Source organism: Lytechinus variegatus, chromosome 19 (assembly GCF_018143015.1).
Source record: "Lytechinus variegatus isolate NC3 chromosome 19, Lvar_3.0, whole genome shotgun sequence".
Classification (NCBI taxonomy): Eukaryota; Metazoa; Echinodermata; class Echinoidea; order Temnopleuroida; family Toxopneustidae; genus Lytechinus; species Lytechinus variegatus.
Genome location: NC_054758.1, coordinates 22,327,684 through 22,344,452, shown reverse-complemented (window position 1 = coordinate 22,344,452; position 16,769 = coordinate 22,327,684). Strand labels below are relative to the sequence as shown.

Sequence of the window (16,769 nt, the reverse complement as noted above, 5' to 3'; positions counted from 1 at the left end):
CATGGTTACAACATGATCCAATGTATTGTAGTAGATAATAGTGTTTACATGGGCTATCAGAACCAAAGACACACAAACACGATGGCCATCTTACCTCTTCTTGACCTTTAACATACATTTACTGAAGTTTTCAAGACTTTTATTTCAAGAAATTATTTATCGTTAATAGTGGTGTTGCCCGGGGGAATGTTTGCTTGGTTGATAAGAAAGCATGAATGCTTTGAGGAAGCAACTATAGAGGACCAATGGCTCAATATCTTTTCCGAGGGACCTAGTCGTGAGAATGAATTGCCTTGGTCACTAGCGTACAAAGTGAGACTCAAACCCAGGTCTACAGACACTCTACTCGCTGAGATCTGTATTACGGCCCCTCCTCATAAGAGGGTGGGGCCAAAATTGTAAACCAACTCTTAATATGAGTCGCCTGCAGATACTGGCGAAATTGAGTTTTATGAAATATTTACAACTGAATATAATGAAATTGTATGGATGTTAATTTCTTCAGATGGTTGCGACGCCCCCCCCCGCATCCCTCAATTTCATTATATTCAGTTGTAAATATTTCATAAAACTTAATTCCGCCAGTGTCTGCAGGCAACTCTATTCTTAAGAGTTGGTTTACAATTTTGACCCCACCCTCTTATGAGGAGGGACCGTAATATAGATCTCAGCGAGAAGAGTGTCTGGAGACCTGGGTTTGAGTCTCACTTTGTACGCTAGTGACCAAGGGAATTTATTCTCTCTACCAGGTCCCTCGGAAAAGACATTGAGCCATTGGTCCTCTAGTTGCTTCCTCAAAAGCATTCATGCTTTGTTATCAACCAAGCAAACATTCCCGGGCAACACCCCCCCCCCCTTCGCCGAAAAAAAAAAGCCAAAATAGTGACAATGAAGGGGGAACATCGGATTCATTATGTGTTTTGAAACTATATCAGTATCTCGCAAATTTCGTCATTGTTTAATCATGTGATTTTAACGCAAATTATAAATATCAAACATAGATATAATAACATTTTGATTCTGTCGTTCAAATAGTCACAAAATGGAAATCATGCACAAAGAAAAGAAGGTGACCGATTTCTTATCCTTTTGAATAAACAAGGAACTCCTACGTAAGTTAGCAGGGACACAGACTTGTATATATTTTATTAGCTTGTCTTCATCGTATACCGATGTTTAATTAACTGATTCTATATATGTACATAAGGCCCTTCGACAATACTGTCATTACATCGTTATCAAGAGGATCGGTAATGCGCCTAATTAAAATACTCAAGACAGGACTAGTATAGGGGTATCCTACCGGCGGATGTGGTCTAAGGATTTCAAAGAACTTATTTCAACTTAAAGCGTTAAACTCCCGAAGAAGTAGGCCTGTCCAGACCACAGGGAGTGTATAAAAGATAATATTTTGTCACATGGAACATGTTAATTAATAATCTTTAAAGGCCGTTGTACATTAATTCGCACGCTCCGCCTGGTGGATTGAATTATTTTTGCGCAACAAACTTCGTCATTCTAAATTGAACTTGATTGTTGAACGACTATAAAGACGTGCATTCAAGCAGAATGCATTTGGAAAGCTAAGTACTTGACAATGCTCTGCACTAGGCTAAACCTGCGATGATTTTGGCCACTGATCTTTGAAAATAGAGCTCAGGGCTTTTTATCCTTTAATCTATGTACTAATCTTTATAGGACATGCATTCGTGTGCAATGAAAGAAGGGGCGGAGTTCTTTAAATACAAGTAGATTGTCCTCCAATGTGTTTACTGTGAGAAACGATCTTTAACTGATGATTAAGGATGGAACCGGTGTTCTTAACAACCTAGCAATGGTAGTATTACTTTGATGGATGCTGATTTGTAACCAATCTGGTCAATGGTTATTGGAAATTGAATCTAAATCCTGCAATTGCTGATTAAAGGGATTTCTGATATCATCTTAGCGTTTCTAGTTTAATGAATGAAATACAATATGAGAGACAATTCTGACTTGAACAATGTTACGTTGACTTCTACTCAGTGGTGGGTCTCATCAAGCACATTCAACAACTGGATGATGGTTATTGAAATGAATTTTCAAGCAGTGGAAGGAAGAGGAAGTTCCAAGCGATTTGTGCTTTCGAGGCAGGTGGAAGCCTTTGTACATACTCATTATTGTGCAGGAATAAGTAGAATGGTCCATGAACTTCGACAAAAATAAAACCGGTCATAGTTGACATCCTTGAGTCTTACAGAAGTCTTCCCGAAACACCTGTTTGTGATTGCGATGCCCTTCCGTCTAACGGTTTACTTGGATATTAACCTCGCTTATCACCGATCGAGGACATTAATTCATTTGCTGTGTGATCTTGATGACTCTTCGACACTTAAGGAGGCTCACGAGAATTATCTCTGCTTCTTGATCAAAATTCTCTTAATTCTCGACACAACCAACGGCGCCACTCTGCAGAGTATCATGAGCATGCAGAGTCAAACTTACAGTGTTGTATAAACGTACTTTCGTTACATCATTGATTATTGATGCCGTGGTTTTATGGCGACGATGGTAAAAAAATATCTTCAGATCGGCAGTTTCTTACGAAATTTGACCCAACGGCACCGAATGGGACGATACTTTTGACATGCAGTACATATCAATCGGTTTTTCGTTTCTCACTTCTAACTACAAACGACTATTTAAGTTGCGTTGGACGATACTTGTCACTTGGAATCTTTGACATTTCTTCAATTCTCACTTTGAAGTTATTACAAACTACTATTCAATTCGAGGTACATTAATACTTGATTCTTGTGGGTGTACCACAACAAGAATATAACTATGATGTTTTTACCATCCTCGAGTATTGGATAATGCTTTTAGAAAATATTGTTTTACGATCTGGATGAATCGTGGAATATTTCGTCATGCCGACTAGAAAGTTACGTGTGAGAGAAATGGTAAGCTTCTACATAAGATATAGGTGACAAATGATAACGGTAATATCGTTGTTATGAAAATTATAAAGATGATGATTATTCTTACTATTATGGCTATTATCATCATTATTATTATTAGTAGTAGTAGTAGTAGTAGTAGTAGTAGTAGTAGTTGGTAGTAGTATTTATATTATCATCATAGTATCATTATTTTTGTCATTATCATGATATTTTTTTATTAATACATGTAATATCAATATTGTCATCGTTTTTATTACATTGAAAAAAGATATAGAAGTACAAATTGACCAGCCGGTCAAGAGTGATTAAACAGTAATTATCATATCTTTCCAATAACAAAGAAAATCAATATCAAAAAGGTAACCATGCATACGCAAGAAAGGGTTATATATGAGAATAATAATACTTTTTGATGTACTTGTAAGAAATACTTATTTATGCTGCATTTCACTATCATTCTAAACGAATAAAGAATGTTTGACTTGAGATGATAATCTTTAATAATGATTACATTAATGATGGCGATAATCACAAAATTTTGACGATGAAATGATGATAATAATGATGATAAAAAACAATGATAATTACTATAATAAAAATATAAAAAGATAGCACTAATGATCAAAATGATAATTAAAACGATAATAACGAATATAAACATGATAATTATAAAAATGAAATTCAGAATTCAGTTTTGATCAGACTGATATGTTAGAAAATACAAAAACTAGTTGGTAATCGGGGAAATTAAAGAAAACTAATTATTAATAAAATACACATCCGTTTACTGGTCTTATTATCAAACACTGAATCAAGACGTGTTTTTCATATAAACCTAATCACAACCAAAGACTATTTAGTCGTTTCCATGGTAACCTATACTTAAAACGACCGTCATTATCGGAAAGGGGCGAGACTGTATTCAAACGAGGTCGCCTATAAAATTGGATTCACGATACTCTTGGTATGTTATCATTGGTATGTTATCAAGATTTTGAGTGCCCTTAAAAATATAAAGATAAACTAAACCCAACCCAGTTGACCCCTATAAAGGTAATTAAGGTTGTGCCAAGTCAATAATTGGTCATTTTACAAGATCTTTATCAGTTTGTTTGGTCTTCGGGTTGTTTTTATATTTTCCACGTATTTTATAAATTATCACGATATGAAATATCATGATCACAACCAGTTTGATATGGCGATTTCAAATTACATTATATTTTTTGGAGGTTCTGGAAAGGTAGCCATTTCAAGACGGATCCACTGCTCCAAAATCGTACACATGCATGAATTGCATAAAGGTGTATTTTTTCACAGGAAACATGGGAAATGGGGTGCATGTTGAGAATTAAATAAAAAATATAAATAAAATAAAAATATTTCCTTATTTGGGATTATAAAGAAGCAAAAACTTAGAGTACATGTTTATGAGTTCTGTTTCACTTCTTTTCTCTTTTCTGCTTATAGAAGATTTTTTTTTAAATAATCCTAATTATCATGATAATGTTTATCCGAACATTAGCATTTGTATTATTTATTATTTTTTTGATACAATATACATCATTCCTGATCATGAGAGAAATCTATTCCAACGTCAAATAAAAAATAAGATTGAAAGAAACCTATCTTTCTCATAAATCCAGTTCCCATTATTCCGTAGTATGTGTTATTTAAAGTAGGTTGCAAAACTAAATTATAATAAAATTATCAGCTTCCTCTATTTCTCAAACACAATAATCAGCTTCATACATTCGCAAGTCTGTTGCATCTCTAATTACAACTGTTGTGTAATTAAACAGGGGCCGCGGAACGGTTTTCAAAGTGGGGGGGCTGACCATGCTAAAAATCACAATCGTATGGTCATTTTTGCGTTTTTGTACACGGTTTTGGAAAAAAGTGGGGGGGGGGGGCTGAAGCCCCCCCAGCCCCCCGGTTCCGCGGCCCCTGTTAAATGCAAGGTATTGTGTTCAACAGCATGTATCATTATGTTCTCCTTATCTGCATACGTGAGAGAACGCTGTCCAAAAATCAAGTGTTGAACAACATGATATTAAACTAAGTCTATGATCAAAATCAGTAGAATACAGCAAATAATACATGAGTGAACTTCACACCTGATAAGGAAATTAATTGTTCTATAATGAACCAATAAGTCCAGCTCTTTGTATTTCAATCTCCAGTGAATACAATTTATTTTACGTGCGACTGCCTTATAAGGGGTACATTTCACTGATGAAACATGTTTAGGCCTCGAGTGATTTTCAATGACAAATTTGTTCTGAGCCAATCACATGCAAGGATTTCCGTAGCTTATAACAATAGTCAATGAAAATCACTGAACTTAAGGTTCGATTCAAACATTTTAGTTTGGGGTGGGGTGTGTACTACCTCTATTACTACTACTAATACTACTACTATACTGCTGCTACTACTACTACTACTACTACTACTACTACTACTACTACTACTACTACTACTACTACTACTACTACTACTACTACTACTACTACTACTACTACTACTACTACTACTACTACTACTACTACTACTATACTGCTACTACTACTACTACTACTACTACTACTACTACTACTACTACTACTACTACTACTATACTACTACTACTGCTACTACTACTACTTCTACTACGACTACTACTACTACTACTTCTACTACTACTACTACTACTACTACTACTACTACTACTACTACTACTTCTACTACTACTACTACTACTACTACTACTACTACTACTACTACTACTACTTCTACCACTACTACTTCTACCACTACTACCACTACTACTACTACTGTTACTACTACTACTACTACTACTACTACTACTACTACTACTACTACTACTACTACTTACTACTACTACTACTACTACTACTACTACCGCTACTACTACTACTACTACTTCTACTACTACTACTACTACTACTACTACTACTACTACTACTACTACTACTACGACTGTTACTACTACTACGACTGTTACTACTACTACTACTACTACTACTACTATTGTCACTAACACCACTGCTACTACTACGTCTATACTACTTCTACTTCTAATGGTGGTGTCGATGATGGCTATGAAAAAAATACCATAACTGTTTGCCAAATATATATGGTTGAGACATCGCGACCCATTTTATTAGTCTGAAAAGAAACTACAGAATTGAGATTTCATTTAGAAACACCTGCTCAATCTGATAATGTGACGTCAACCCATGCCAATTTTAATGTCTGCAGTAAAGAAACGAGATGTGAATGCCAGTTTTCAGTCTATGTAAAATGCGTTTTTCAACGACAAGCAGACAAAATGGTCAATTAAGGAGAATGACTCCAATGTTGATTCGATTCGCCTACATACATTGTGCCAGTTTGACATTATAACATGAAGAATGGAGACAAGTCGATTAATAGAGGGGGGGGGGGGGTAAAGAGAGTGAGGGGAGAGAGTATGATTGTGTATGTGGGTAAGGTGTGTGTTTTATGGATAGGGGGGGGGGGGTGGAATCATTGGCGGCGGAAGCCAAAAATTTTAGGAGGGGACAACCAAAAACAATTTTACAAGCAAAAAAAAGGTTCTCAACCCAAACATTTTAGGGGGCGTAGGAAAATAAATTGACAAGCAAAAAAAAAAAAGGCCATCAACAACAAATTTAGGGGGACCGTCCCCCCCCCCTCCTCAAATTTAGGGGGGGACACGTCCCCCCCCCCCGTCCCCCAGCTTCCGCCGCCTATGGTTGGAATGTGTGGTGGGAGATTGAATGTGTTCGGGCGTATGGGTGTGTGTGGGGGGGTATAATTCATACATGTGTTAGGGTTGTTTTTCATGTTAAGAAATACTGTACATCATTACACATGGATGAAAAATAATATGTATGAGTATCGTCAGTAGATGAAGAGTTGTTATTGAATTTAGAAATTATAATCACAAATGAATAACTATGTACACAACCCCAATAATTTATCTATTTATTTATTTATTTCGTTTTATCTATACAGGGTAGTCCCATCAAAAGTCTTTTACTGTTTTTCAGGGCGCCCTGTAAACAAAATTTTCAATATAACAGACAAGCAAATTACATAAGGAAAAAACAAACAGAACACGCAAAATAACCAGAAGTGAATACATGGAGAAATGATGGTACGAGAGTACAATGTAGGGAAGTAACGTTAATTCATCTAGATTTCAATCAGCATTACAATAAGGGGAAAAACAACACCCTCCCCCCACATTTCAATTATTTAAATTCAGGTAAATCAATGTGATTGCTACTCAATGTGAATAGTATATACGAAAATTTATTTGCAGATGCGAACATATGCCAATCACAAGCATTCCTACGGTGGGGGGGCAGTCTGCCCCCCCCCCTGACGAGTCCAAACCCATGCAAATGACGTATTCCTGCCCCCACCCCCTGACGAGCTTAAATACATATTTTGCCCCCCCCCAAAAAAAAAAATTAACGCCCGACGAGATTGAAGACATTTTTAGTTTTGCTTGTCATTGAAGACTTTTTTCATTGAAGACCTCTCTTTTGCCTGTCAATTTTTTTTCTGGTACGAAATTCTTTATTTATGATTGAAGACCTTTTTTTTTTTGGCTGCTCGACAAATTTTTCGACGGACGGGTTCTCCCCCCCCCCCTGTGGAAAATCCTAGGTACGCTACTGATGCAAATCATCAATTATTTTCTATGAAATTAACTGTATTCGATCCAAAGTCAAAAGGGAAGTGGTTTTCTAAATAACAAAAAGATAGGAGAGAATAAAAAAATGAAGGCCACCACTGCTATCGTAAAAACTATCACCTGCATGACCTGTTCAAGTGTAAATTTTAATTAATCTTACATTCAAAGAAAAATTGGATAAACACTGAACTAAATAAAATTCGTTACGAAAGGTTCAATTTATCTCACCTAGCCTATAGCCGGTTAGGTGCAGCACACTAAGGATAAATCGATTGTTATAGGATATCAGCGTCATGACCTAGGATTCGAACCCACGACCCCTCAACATACATAAAGTTACATTTTAAGAAACAGGAAATGCCTCCCCTTCATGAGGCTTTCATTCGACAATCTGCAATATTTTTGGACAGGTTTGACCCATCGCCACTTATTTATTTATATATTATATTTGCAGTGCAAGATATTTACAATATTATTCATACCAAGTATGTTGCCAAGACCCCCTCCCTAATATACCACAAATACCTCCACGCAAAACTAATTCTAGAACACATGCAAATCAAATGACAATGAACAGCTGAGAGGCCTTTGTCGAGGATTAGTGAACTAGAACAGCAGTTCAGAATCAAGGATGACACTATCGTTTTGATTCACCTATTATCACCAATATCACCAATTTTTGAGGGGCTCACATCGTACACGCATTGCTTTTTAGTGGGTCCCTCCATTTCCATCTTAATTTAATTTCTATTGAAAAATAGTATACTTATTTAAAACCTCCAATGTGTTGCCCGATTCGTGTGGGGTTTTTTTTCACAACATATGTATTATTATTTTTGTTTCTTTGCAACGGATAAAAATACTTATGTTTATATGTGGTATATAATTTGTTTTTGTTTGATGGAAGTGAAATAAATAAAATTGAAGTTGAAATTGATCGAGACTTCTAAAGGTTGTTGATGAAGGGCAGTTGGCAATATATTTTCTATGTTCTTCAGAGCGTTCTGCGTAGCGGTGCGAAAGTTCCTTTCTGGGTTTTTTACCACGAAAAAACGCACTTTTCAGAAACTTAATGACACTATTTTCATGATTGTCCATCTCATTTATGGAAGAGTACACAGTTCACCATGTCCACTAGACCATAAACCACTTCAAATTTTCAATCGGTCCCCTTACTTTATTTACTACTTTATAGACCATCCCAGAGCAAATATAGCCCCCTTAGCATGACAATATTGGCGATTGTATATTGACCGAGTAAGAGATCAAAGATTACGGATTTCAGCTGTAGTTAAGGGTCCTTAGGTTGCACTTGAAAAACTCTATCCACATTCCTCGGGTACTACGGATTATATCACGGTTTTAGAATCGAAGCGAGATAAAAACCATTGGAGTATTTATCATTTGACGTTTTATGATTGTGTCCATTTGAAGGCATGGTGAAGGGTTATTTGTATTCTGAAACGGTTGTGGTATTATGTGAAGATCTTCGCTTGTAGCTGGTTAAATGCTTTTCTTGACGATTTTATATAAAAGCAGTCTAAAAGTAGTACACTCTATGCGGATTATATACATTTGGCATGTTTGACAGGGATTCTTAGTGGATTAAAACCCCGCTGTCGTCTAAGAAAGGTGTGTATTTTTGTTAAAAGTGTTTTAAATAGTATTGTGAAAAATTATATTAATAAGAGCAACAATTTGTTAAATAACATTTTGTTTTTCTTTTTCTCCTTTTTCTTTTTCTTCTTCTTCTTTTTCTCCTTCTTATCCTCCTCACCTTCTTCTTCTTCACTCTTAAAACAATCAGTCAAATTTACTAGACCATGGGTCAGCTGGGTGTAACTGATATGGCAATCACTGACAAGTGTTGTAAATAATATTGTGAAAAGAAGTTCGTTGAAAACTTGAATTATTTTAATAAAAGCAACGATATGTTAAATTACATTATTCTTTTTTGTTTTTGTTTTTCTTCTTTTTCTTTTTTTCTTATTTTTCTTTTTTTCTTTGTCTTTTTCTTCTCCTCCTCCTCCTCTTCTTCTTCTAGAATAACAGTGGCACCCAGCTGACCCTATTCACTAGCCATCTTTGACTGATTTGTTTTTAGAGTGTTCTTCTTATTCTCTTTTTTTCTTCTACTACTAATGCTACTGCTGCTACTGCTGCTGCTGCTGCTGTTGCTGCTGTTGCTGCTGCTGCTACTACTACTACTACTACTACTACTACTACTACCATGACTACTACAACTAGTAGCTATAACGCTGTTATTACTATTTTGGTTTATTTTTCAATAAGGAGGTAACGCAACATTTTTCCGTATCATGCCGAAATAATCACCACACTAGCTATGCATATCATACTATATATCAATGTTGGCAGTGTTCGCCTTTTCAAACATTTTCAACTTTTCTTCATGTATGTTCTTGTAATTAAACTAATAACAATCTCCTATAGAGAACATATCTTTCAAGAAATTAGCATCTCATCCCAAAGCCACTCAATAGCAATGTTAATATTCCTTATCAACCAATCTCCCTTTCTCATGTCTTTTCTTTTTTTAATCCAATACAGCCCCAGAATGCAGATATGACGGCCTGCTATCTCTTGACCAATCCCAGAGATGCTTCCATCAATGTATCTGGTCATCCGGTTACCGGTACCAACAACAACATGCCAAACAGAACCAACATGAGGAATGTCTCATCGGCAGTACACGGTCACCATACTAATCCACCAAACGAACTAGAACGTTATGTTCCAGTTCTTACCGTCAAACGACCAGTAACAACAGTCTCTGCACCTGCGCTTCCTATGGACTACGGGTTAGGCCAAGGTGAAGTGAGGGCGCCACAGAGTGCTAAATCTCATGCCTTCGGGAGGCCGGTGCCTCCTGTTGATTGCTTCCAGTCTAGAACACCGATCGCACAGAGAGTCCGGAACTGCAGCAGGTCTTTGGCAGTTGGTACAACGCAACGTCCTATCACAGACCTAAGGACTGGATTCATGAGGACAATGTCCAAACCGACACCTGGTGAACTTGATCTGAAACTTCATCAAGAGAAACAGGCAATAGACAAAATTAAAGCCGATCTTAGACGTGAACAGGCATCCTTCGATGATCCCGATAGACTAGATATGAAAGACATTCTGAAGTTTATGAACGAACATCCTGTTGCAAGTAGTACGAGAAGACCAAGACCCAGGGCAGCCAAGCGCCGAGTTCCACATGCAACTCTTGTGTCCAGTGAGGGAATAGAGTCAAGAACACTAAGGGGAGAGGAGCTGACTGAGAAAGAAGCCAAGGCACAAAAGGCCATCAGCGAATACAAGCACAGACTGAATGCCCTCAGCTCTCAAATGCGTTCCACCAAAGAACGATCTCAGAGTGCAGTATCCCGTTACAGTCATAACTCTGGGCAACACGACATTGATAGACAATCTCTCAGACTTGCCCCAAATAACAACGACCGGCATGTCAGCATACAACTTCTAAATCTTCCAGATTACGGAGGAAGGTCTTCTCCCCAATGTAGTGTGGACTCCATCAGTTCGAGAAGCGTCCCACTGCAGACCCGTCTTTCACCGAGAAGTTCTGCGATTTCATCGTCAAGGACAGCATCTTCTTCTCCAGGTCGAAGGACACGCCAACCACAGTATCCAGAACCTATATACATTCCGAGCGGAGGGGAGGATTTCAATGGAACTAACGGAGAAGACCAACGGCAATTTGTGAAGCTCTCCATGCGTAGGTCGACGAACGTCACGCGCGAAACGTCTCTCATGACAGATATGGACCCGAACAATCCTCCAATCCTGACCGTACAGGTGTCATTCCCAAGACCGACTGCTCCTCCTTCAAATACACCAATCAGCGCATCTGATGAAGATGACGATAACGACCTCGATGGAAGTATTTTCGTGGATGATGACAGTCTTGAAACGAACTGGTCATCAAGGAGCTGCTCTCGGTTAAGTAGTGTATCAAGTTCGAGGATGACCTGCAGGTCTTGTACGCCAAGTGCAACATCGTATCGTGAAAAGAATAAGGCAACTGCAGCAGTTCCAAGTGTGAGTCTTTGACGCGAAAACCAAAACTGTACTACACCCACCCAACTTCTAATGGGGTGTTGCAAGAAACTTGCAATTCTATTTTTGGTCCCTAAAACAATCATATATCTTGCAATTAATTGCAAATTCGTGATTGATAGCTAATCTGCTCTTTGAAACAAGGAGTGTAATCTGATCAATCAATTGTAAAATTGCAACAGAATATATGCAATGAATTGCAATGTTTTCTTACAAAACCCCCTATGAGAGGTTTTAATCTAATGAAACTAGCATGACTAGTTAGCACATTAATCAATCAGCAGCCAATTCATGCCAGAAGCTTGATGTGTTATGCAGTTCAAAGTAAATAGTGTTTGTTGAGTAGACATTGCGTTAGTTTGTTAATTAAGATATTGCGCCAAAAACTGGCAATAGATTCTTCAGAGTCACTTTGAATACACAAAACAGACTGCTCAGAGGTTGCGTGAATTAATCAGGGAAATCTGCTATCACGATCATGTCAACAATATGTCACCAATCGCCACTGAGGTTTGGGGAAAGAGGAGGGGGGAGGCGGAGCGGGTCTCCAGCCCCCCCCCCCCCAAAAAAATGTTTTGCTGAATCATTGTATTTTATTTCCAGCACCACATTTGATTAAATTTCATTTGAACTTTTTTTTTCCTTGAAACATCTATTGCCACACGCAAAATCTCCATGATCACAATAATTTTCGACAAAATATATTAATCAATTAAAAAATAATGTTGTCATGATTTTGATGCACGCCGCACACAGCAAAAAACTGTGGTGTTAACCTGTGTACATAGAGGACCACACCAGTTATTTTACACCGGTGTTAAATTGGTGGTGTTAGTTTTGCACCTCTAGGTGTTACTATAACACCTTTTGTTGTTACATTTACACTCTTTGGTGTTATGTTTAATCATAGGGTGTAATAAGCCAGTTCGTAGTTCCTTTCTGCGCATGATCAAAAGAGTCTACGCATGATCAGAGGAAGGTCATTTGTACTTAAGTGACATGGTGGTTTAAAATCTAATGAGATAAGCACCAACTTTGATGTCTTGATTATTCATATATTCTTTTGAATAGTGGTATTCATTTACATCCACAAAAAACAACAATGCGTCCACGAACGACTGGTATTTCACAGTTTGCCAAGTACATTGTGTAACATGCTAAGATATGCATTCAAAGAAGGAATGCAACAAATACCTTCATAAAGTGTTCATTGGTGTGCTATTCTAGTCACCTGGTCTATTCAATTTCTTCATCCTGCTAAGTAAGGCAAGCTTACGTAATATCTTGCTTTGAAATTTGCCTATCATAATGAAAGAAATGAAAGGTCATTTGACCAAAATTGTCCATGAAGTAACTACGAACTGGTCTATTTGAACAACATCAGGGTGTGGCCCTCATGGATACAAACGCTGAGGCATTTTTTTTTTGTAAAAGGCCTAAAAAAATATGATTTGAACTATTATGAAAATATCCATGAATGTATGTCAAAGATTAATTAGAGCCATGCACACACTATGTGATTCATTACGATCCGATTTTTCAAAGAAATTATAACATTTGATAATTATAAACATCCCAACCAAATCTCAAACTGAAATGAGAATATAGGTAGGACTACTGAAATAAAGAAGATAATTCAGATTCGGTTCCAAATCGCACTGACGTCATCAAAAGCTGCTATTTGAGCAGATTTGGACTTTACTCCGACAACAGGGCTTGCCGCAAATCAAATTATGATTTTATAATTCCTAACAGTATGCAGTACTTTAAATACAGTAATTATACTTCTTTGAACTTTTATACATTTATTTAGCCCTTATACCGCCGGGGATCACCCCCCCCCTCCCCCGGTCATAAGACACACACAAAAAGCACGATGCTGAGAGGATTAATGCAAAATTCAATTCATTTGTTTTTAAATTGCGTCGAATCGGATCGCATAATGTGCGCTGGGCTGAAAAACGTATCTTGTTCAGTCTTAGATATTAATTCTTCATCAAGTCAGAGTGAGCATGATTCCATGTGGCCAAAGAAGCAAACTACATATTTTTCATCAATTATATCTGTCATTACTATTTATTTTCTTTTCATTCAATTGCACATTTCGCATTTGAATAGCCTAACAGAACATGACTGCCGTTTTCAAAAAGACATGATAAATGGAAACGTTGTCATCGATCTTTATACTCAAATGTGCCACCCATTTTAAACACTGATGAAAATATTGACAGGTTTATTGTACTATCTCATGTGCAATCTCCCTTACAGCTAGTCAATATGAGTATCAAAAATATTTTTATTTCATCAAAATTTCTAAGTAACAATCATGATGATATATAACACAGTAATATTATGATTATAATAAAAATGACTTTTTTGCTACATCCATCGGCTGACTAATTTGCAAACAACCGCGGCATGTGACCATTGCCCTTGGAAGCGGGGATGCTGAAGCACACCCAAGATTTTTGCTGGGTTGCTATGTGTGTTACTTACTATTAGGCAGCACTTTCTGTAAATCAATTTGGCATGCTGAAATGTCGAGATTTAATTGACCAAAATCTCCCTCAATTCGAAACAATATATATGTAATTTGGAAGCGATATTTATGCGGTTTGTTAGTTTTATCCTGACCGAATTCCCTTATTTTTTTGTATTTTTAGTGATATCTTCTATTTCTCCTAAACCCAAGCACACCCTATTCAAAAATTATTCCCAGGGCCCTATGTGTTACCGCTCTCAAAGGGGGTTATTAAAAATTAACAAGCGGCAGATGGTCGCCCCGGTAAGTACCATTTTACACAGCAAAAACTGTGGTGTTTACCGGTGTACATAGAGAACCACAACAATTATTTTACATCGGTGTTAAATTGGTGGTGTTAGTTTTACACCTATAGGTGTTATTACAACACCTATGGTTGTTACATTTACACTCTTGGTGTTATGTTCAATCTCTAGGGTGTTATTTTAACACCTCAGGGTGTGGTCCTCTCATTAACACCAATTGGTGTCAGTTTTAACACCACAGTTTTTACAGTGTAATTTCTTTTCTAAATTATAAAAGATAAATATAACACCTATGGTAATGATTTCGAAATGAGTTCGTATGGAATCCAATGAAATAACCACCCAAGTGTTTGTACATATGTATTTGAAAACATGTGACAAAGGATTTTTCTACCAAAATAATTGTTGAAAAATCAGCAACATGAACACGGTATTTTTGCTGGGCATCGGGTCTTTTTCCGAGCAATAATAATGCACTGTTCCAAATTGCTGCTATGGCATGTGGCTATTTACATAACAAAATGTTGATATCAATTATGTTGAAGAGAGTTTGAAAATAAAGTTATTTTATTTTGAAGATGATTTTTACCTATGTTTTTGTTTATAATTAGTGGTTGATTTTAATCTATTACTGTTGCCGTTGAAAGGTGAATAAAAGGCAAAGGGAATGAAAGAGCGGGAAGAGAAAGAGGAGAGGGAGAATAAAGATAGAAATGGGAGGAAAGGGAGACAAGCAGATAGAGAGCGAGTGAAATAAGAGGGGGGTAATTTGAAATTTGATTTACATTGATCAAAACTTACGATTTGCTGTAATATTATAAAATAAGAGAAAAGGGATAGTGGGGACAACATCATCATCCCATTTAATGAGTTTTAATGAAGGCGTGAATAATCATAAATATTTTCCAAAAATCTTGCTGAACTTTTAAATTCGTAATTTTGTTGTCCTATTTTAATGAAATTGCCAGTGTTCTGTTTTATGAAATTTACTCTATGTACCTGCATAATTATAATCCCCTTTAGTGTCACGTTTTTTATCGATAGATGGCGCCATATTGCTTGCCTTGAACTGTGACATCAACATAGACTACAAATCATGCTAATTACGCGTTATAATCTCTATGGACATCAACGATCGCACACATTGAAAAAAAAAATCAGCTATTTTCTCTACTTCTTCTGATTAGTCAAATCCAGGATTTGGACGAGAGTCAGAGACACTATTGACCATAATTTCCAAAGTTGAGTGAATTTATATCGTTCTGATTATGATAATTCTTTTAAACATAATTCTGGTTGGACTGCTTGAATGGAATGAAAGTGAAAGATATGATGGTTAAGTAGGGCTATATCTATTATTATTTTTTGAAAAAGGGGAGGGGACTCATTAGAAAATGGTTGCACATCCTTAGAAATGTGTTGATTTGAATCATAGAGAAAAAAATCAAACAAGCATTACGCAGAAAATTTCATCAAAATTGGATAAAAAAATGATATTTAACAGTTTCGCTTGTGTTTTTTTTCCACAGAACAGTTATATGCTATGCAAATGAGAGAGTCGATGATGTCCCTCACACCCTGTTTCTTTTGCTACCTGGTAGCATAATTAATGCGGTATAGTTATGTTATTGATTCTTTAATACAATATTTCAATTTTTACTTATTCGACAATGAGGACCAACTTGACAGAACCATGTTAATGTTGAAATGAATAAAACCTTGTTTCTGGCACAGGAAAATGAGGAGAAATTCAGAATACTTCATGTAGGCCTAAATACAAAAGCTGATATTGAGTGAGTGACGTCATCAGTCCCTACCGTGAAGCAAACGCATAGAGATTATTTGTAAGAGAGAATAAAAATTATCATTATGACTACAGAGTGGAGGGAGCAATGAAGCTCGTCAAAGAACGGGGGAAAAGAAAAAGTACAAATTAAAAAATCGTATATAGGACTGTATATCTCAAATACAAAATAATATCTAGAATATCCCTAGAGGCTACATGTACATTAAGGTTTCGAGATAGGCCTATGAGACATTTTATTTAGCATTTGAATCTTCAACGTCATGTTGTACTACTACTACCCCCCCCCCCCCGTCAATTTCATGATCGCCAAGGAAACACTGATCGGCAGTTGGAAATAACCATTGGGCATGGGCGGAAATCCCAGGGGGGACGTGTCCCTACTCAAAATAGTATATCAAATGTCCCCCCTACTATTTTGGGTCTTTGGTGATGCTAAGAAATATAT

At 36.8% G+C, this 16,769-nt stretch overlaps 1 protein-coding gene across 1 annotated transcript; it reads left to right on the top strand.

Moving 5' to 3' along the window:
• The first annotated feature begins 1,202 nt into the window (after positions 1 to 1,202).
• On the top strand, positions 1,203 to 12,290 carry LOC121406078. The gene is made up of 2 exons (XM_041597088.1): positions 1,203 to 2,942; positions 10,216 to 12,290. Exons 1-2 carry the CDS (start codon positions 2,910 to 2,912, stop codon positions 11,722 to 11,724), a joined length of 1,542 nt encoding a protein of 513 aa, XP_041453022.1. The 5' UTR covers positions 1,203 to 2,909; the 3' UTR covers positions 11,725 to 12,290.
• Positions 12,291 to 16,769: the final 4,479 nt, after the last annotated feature.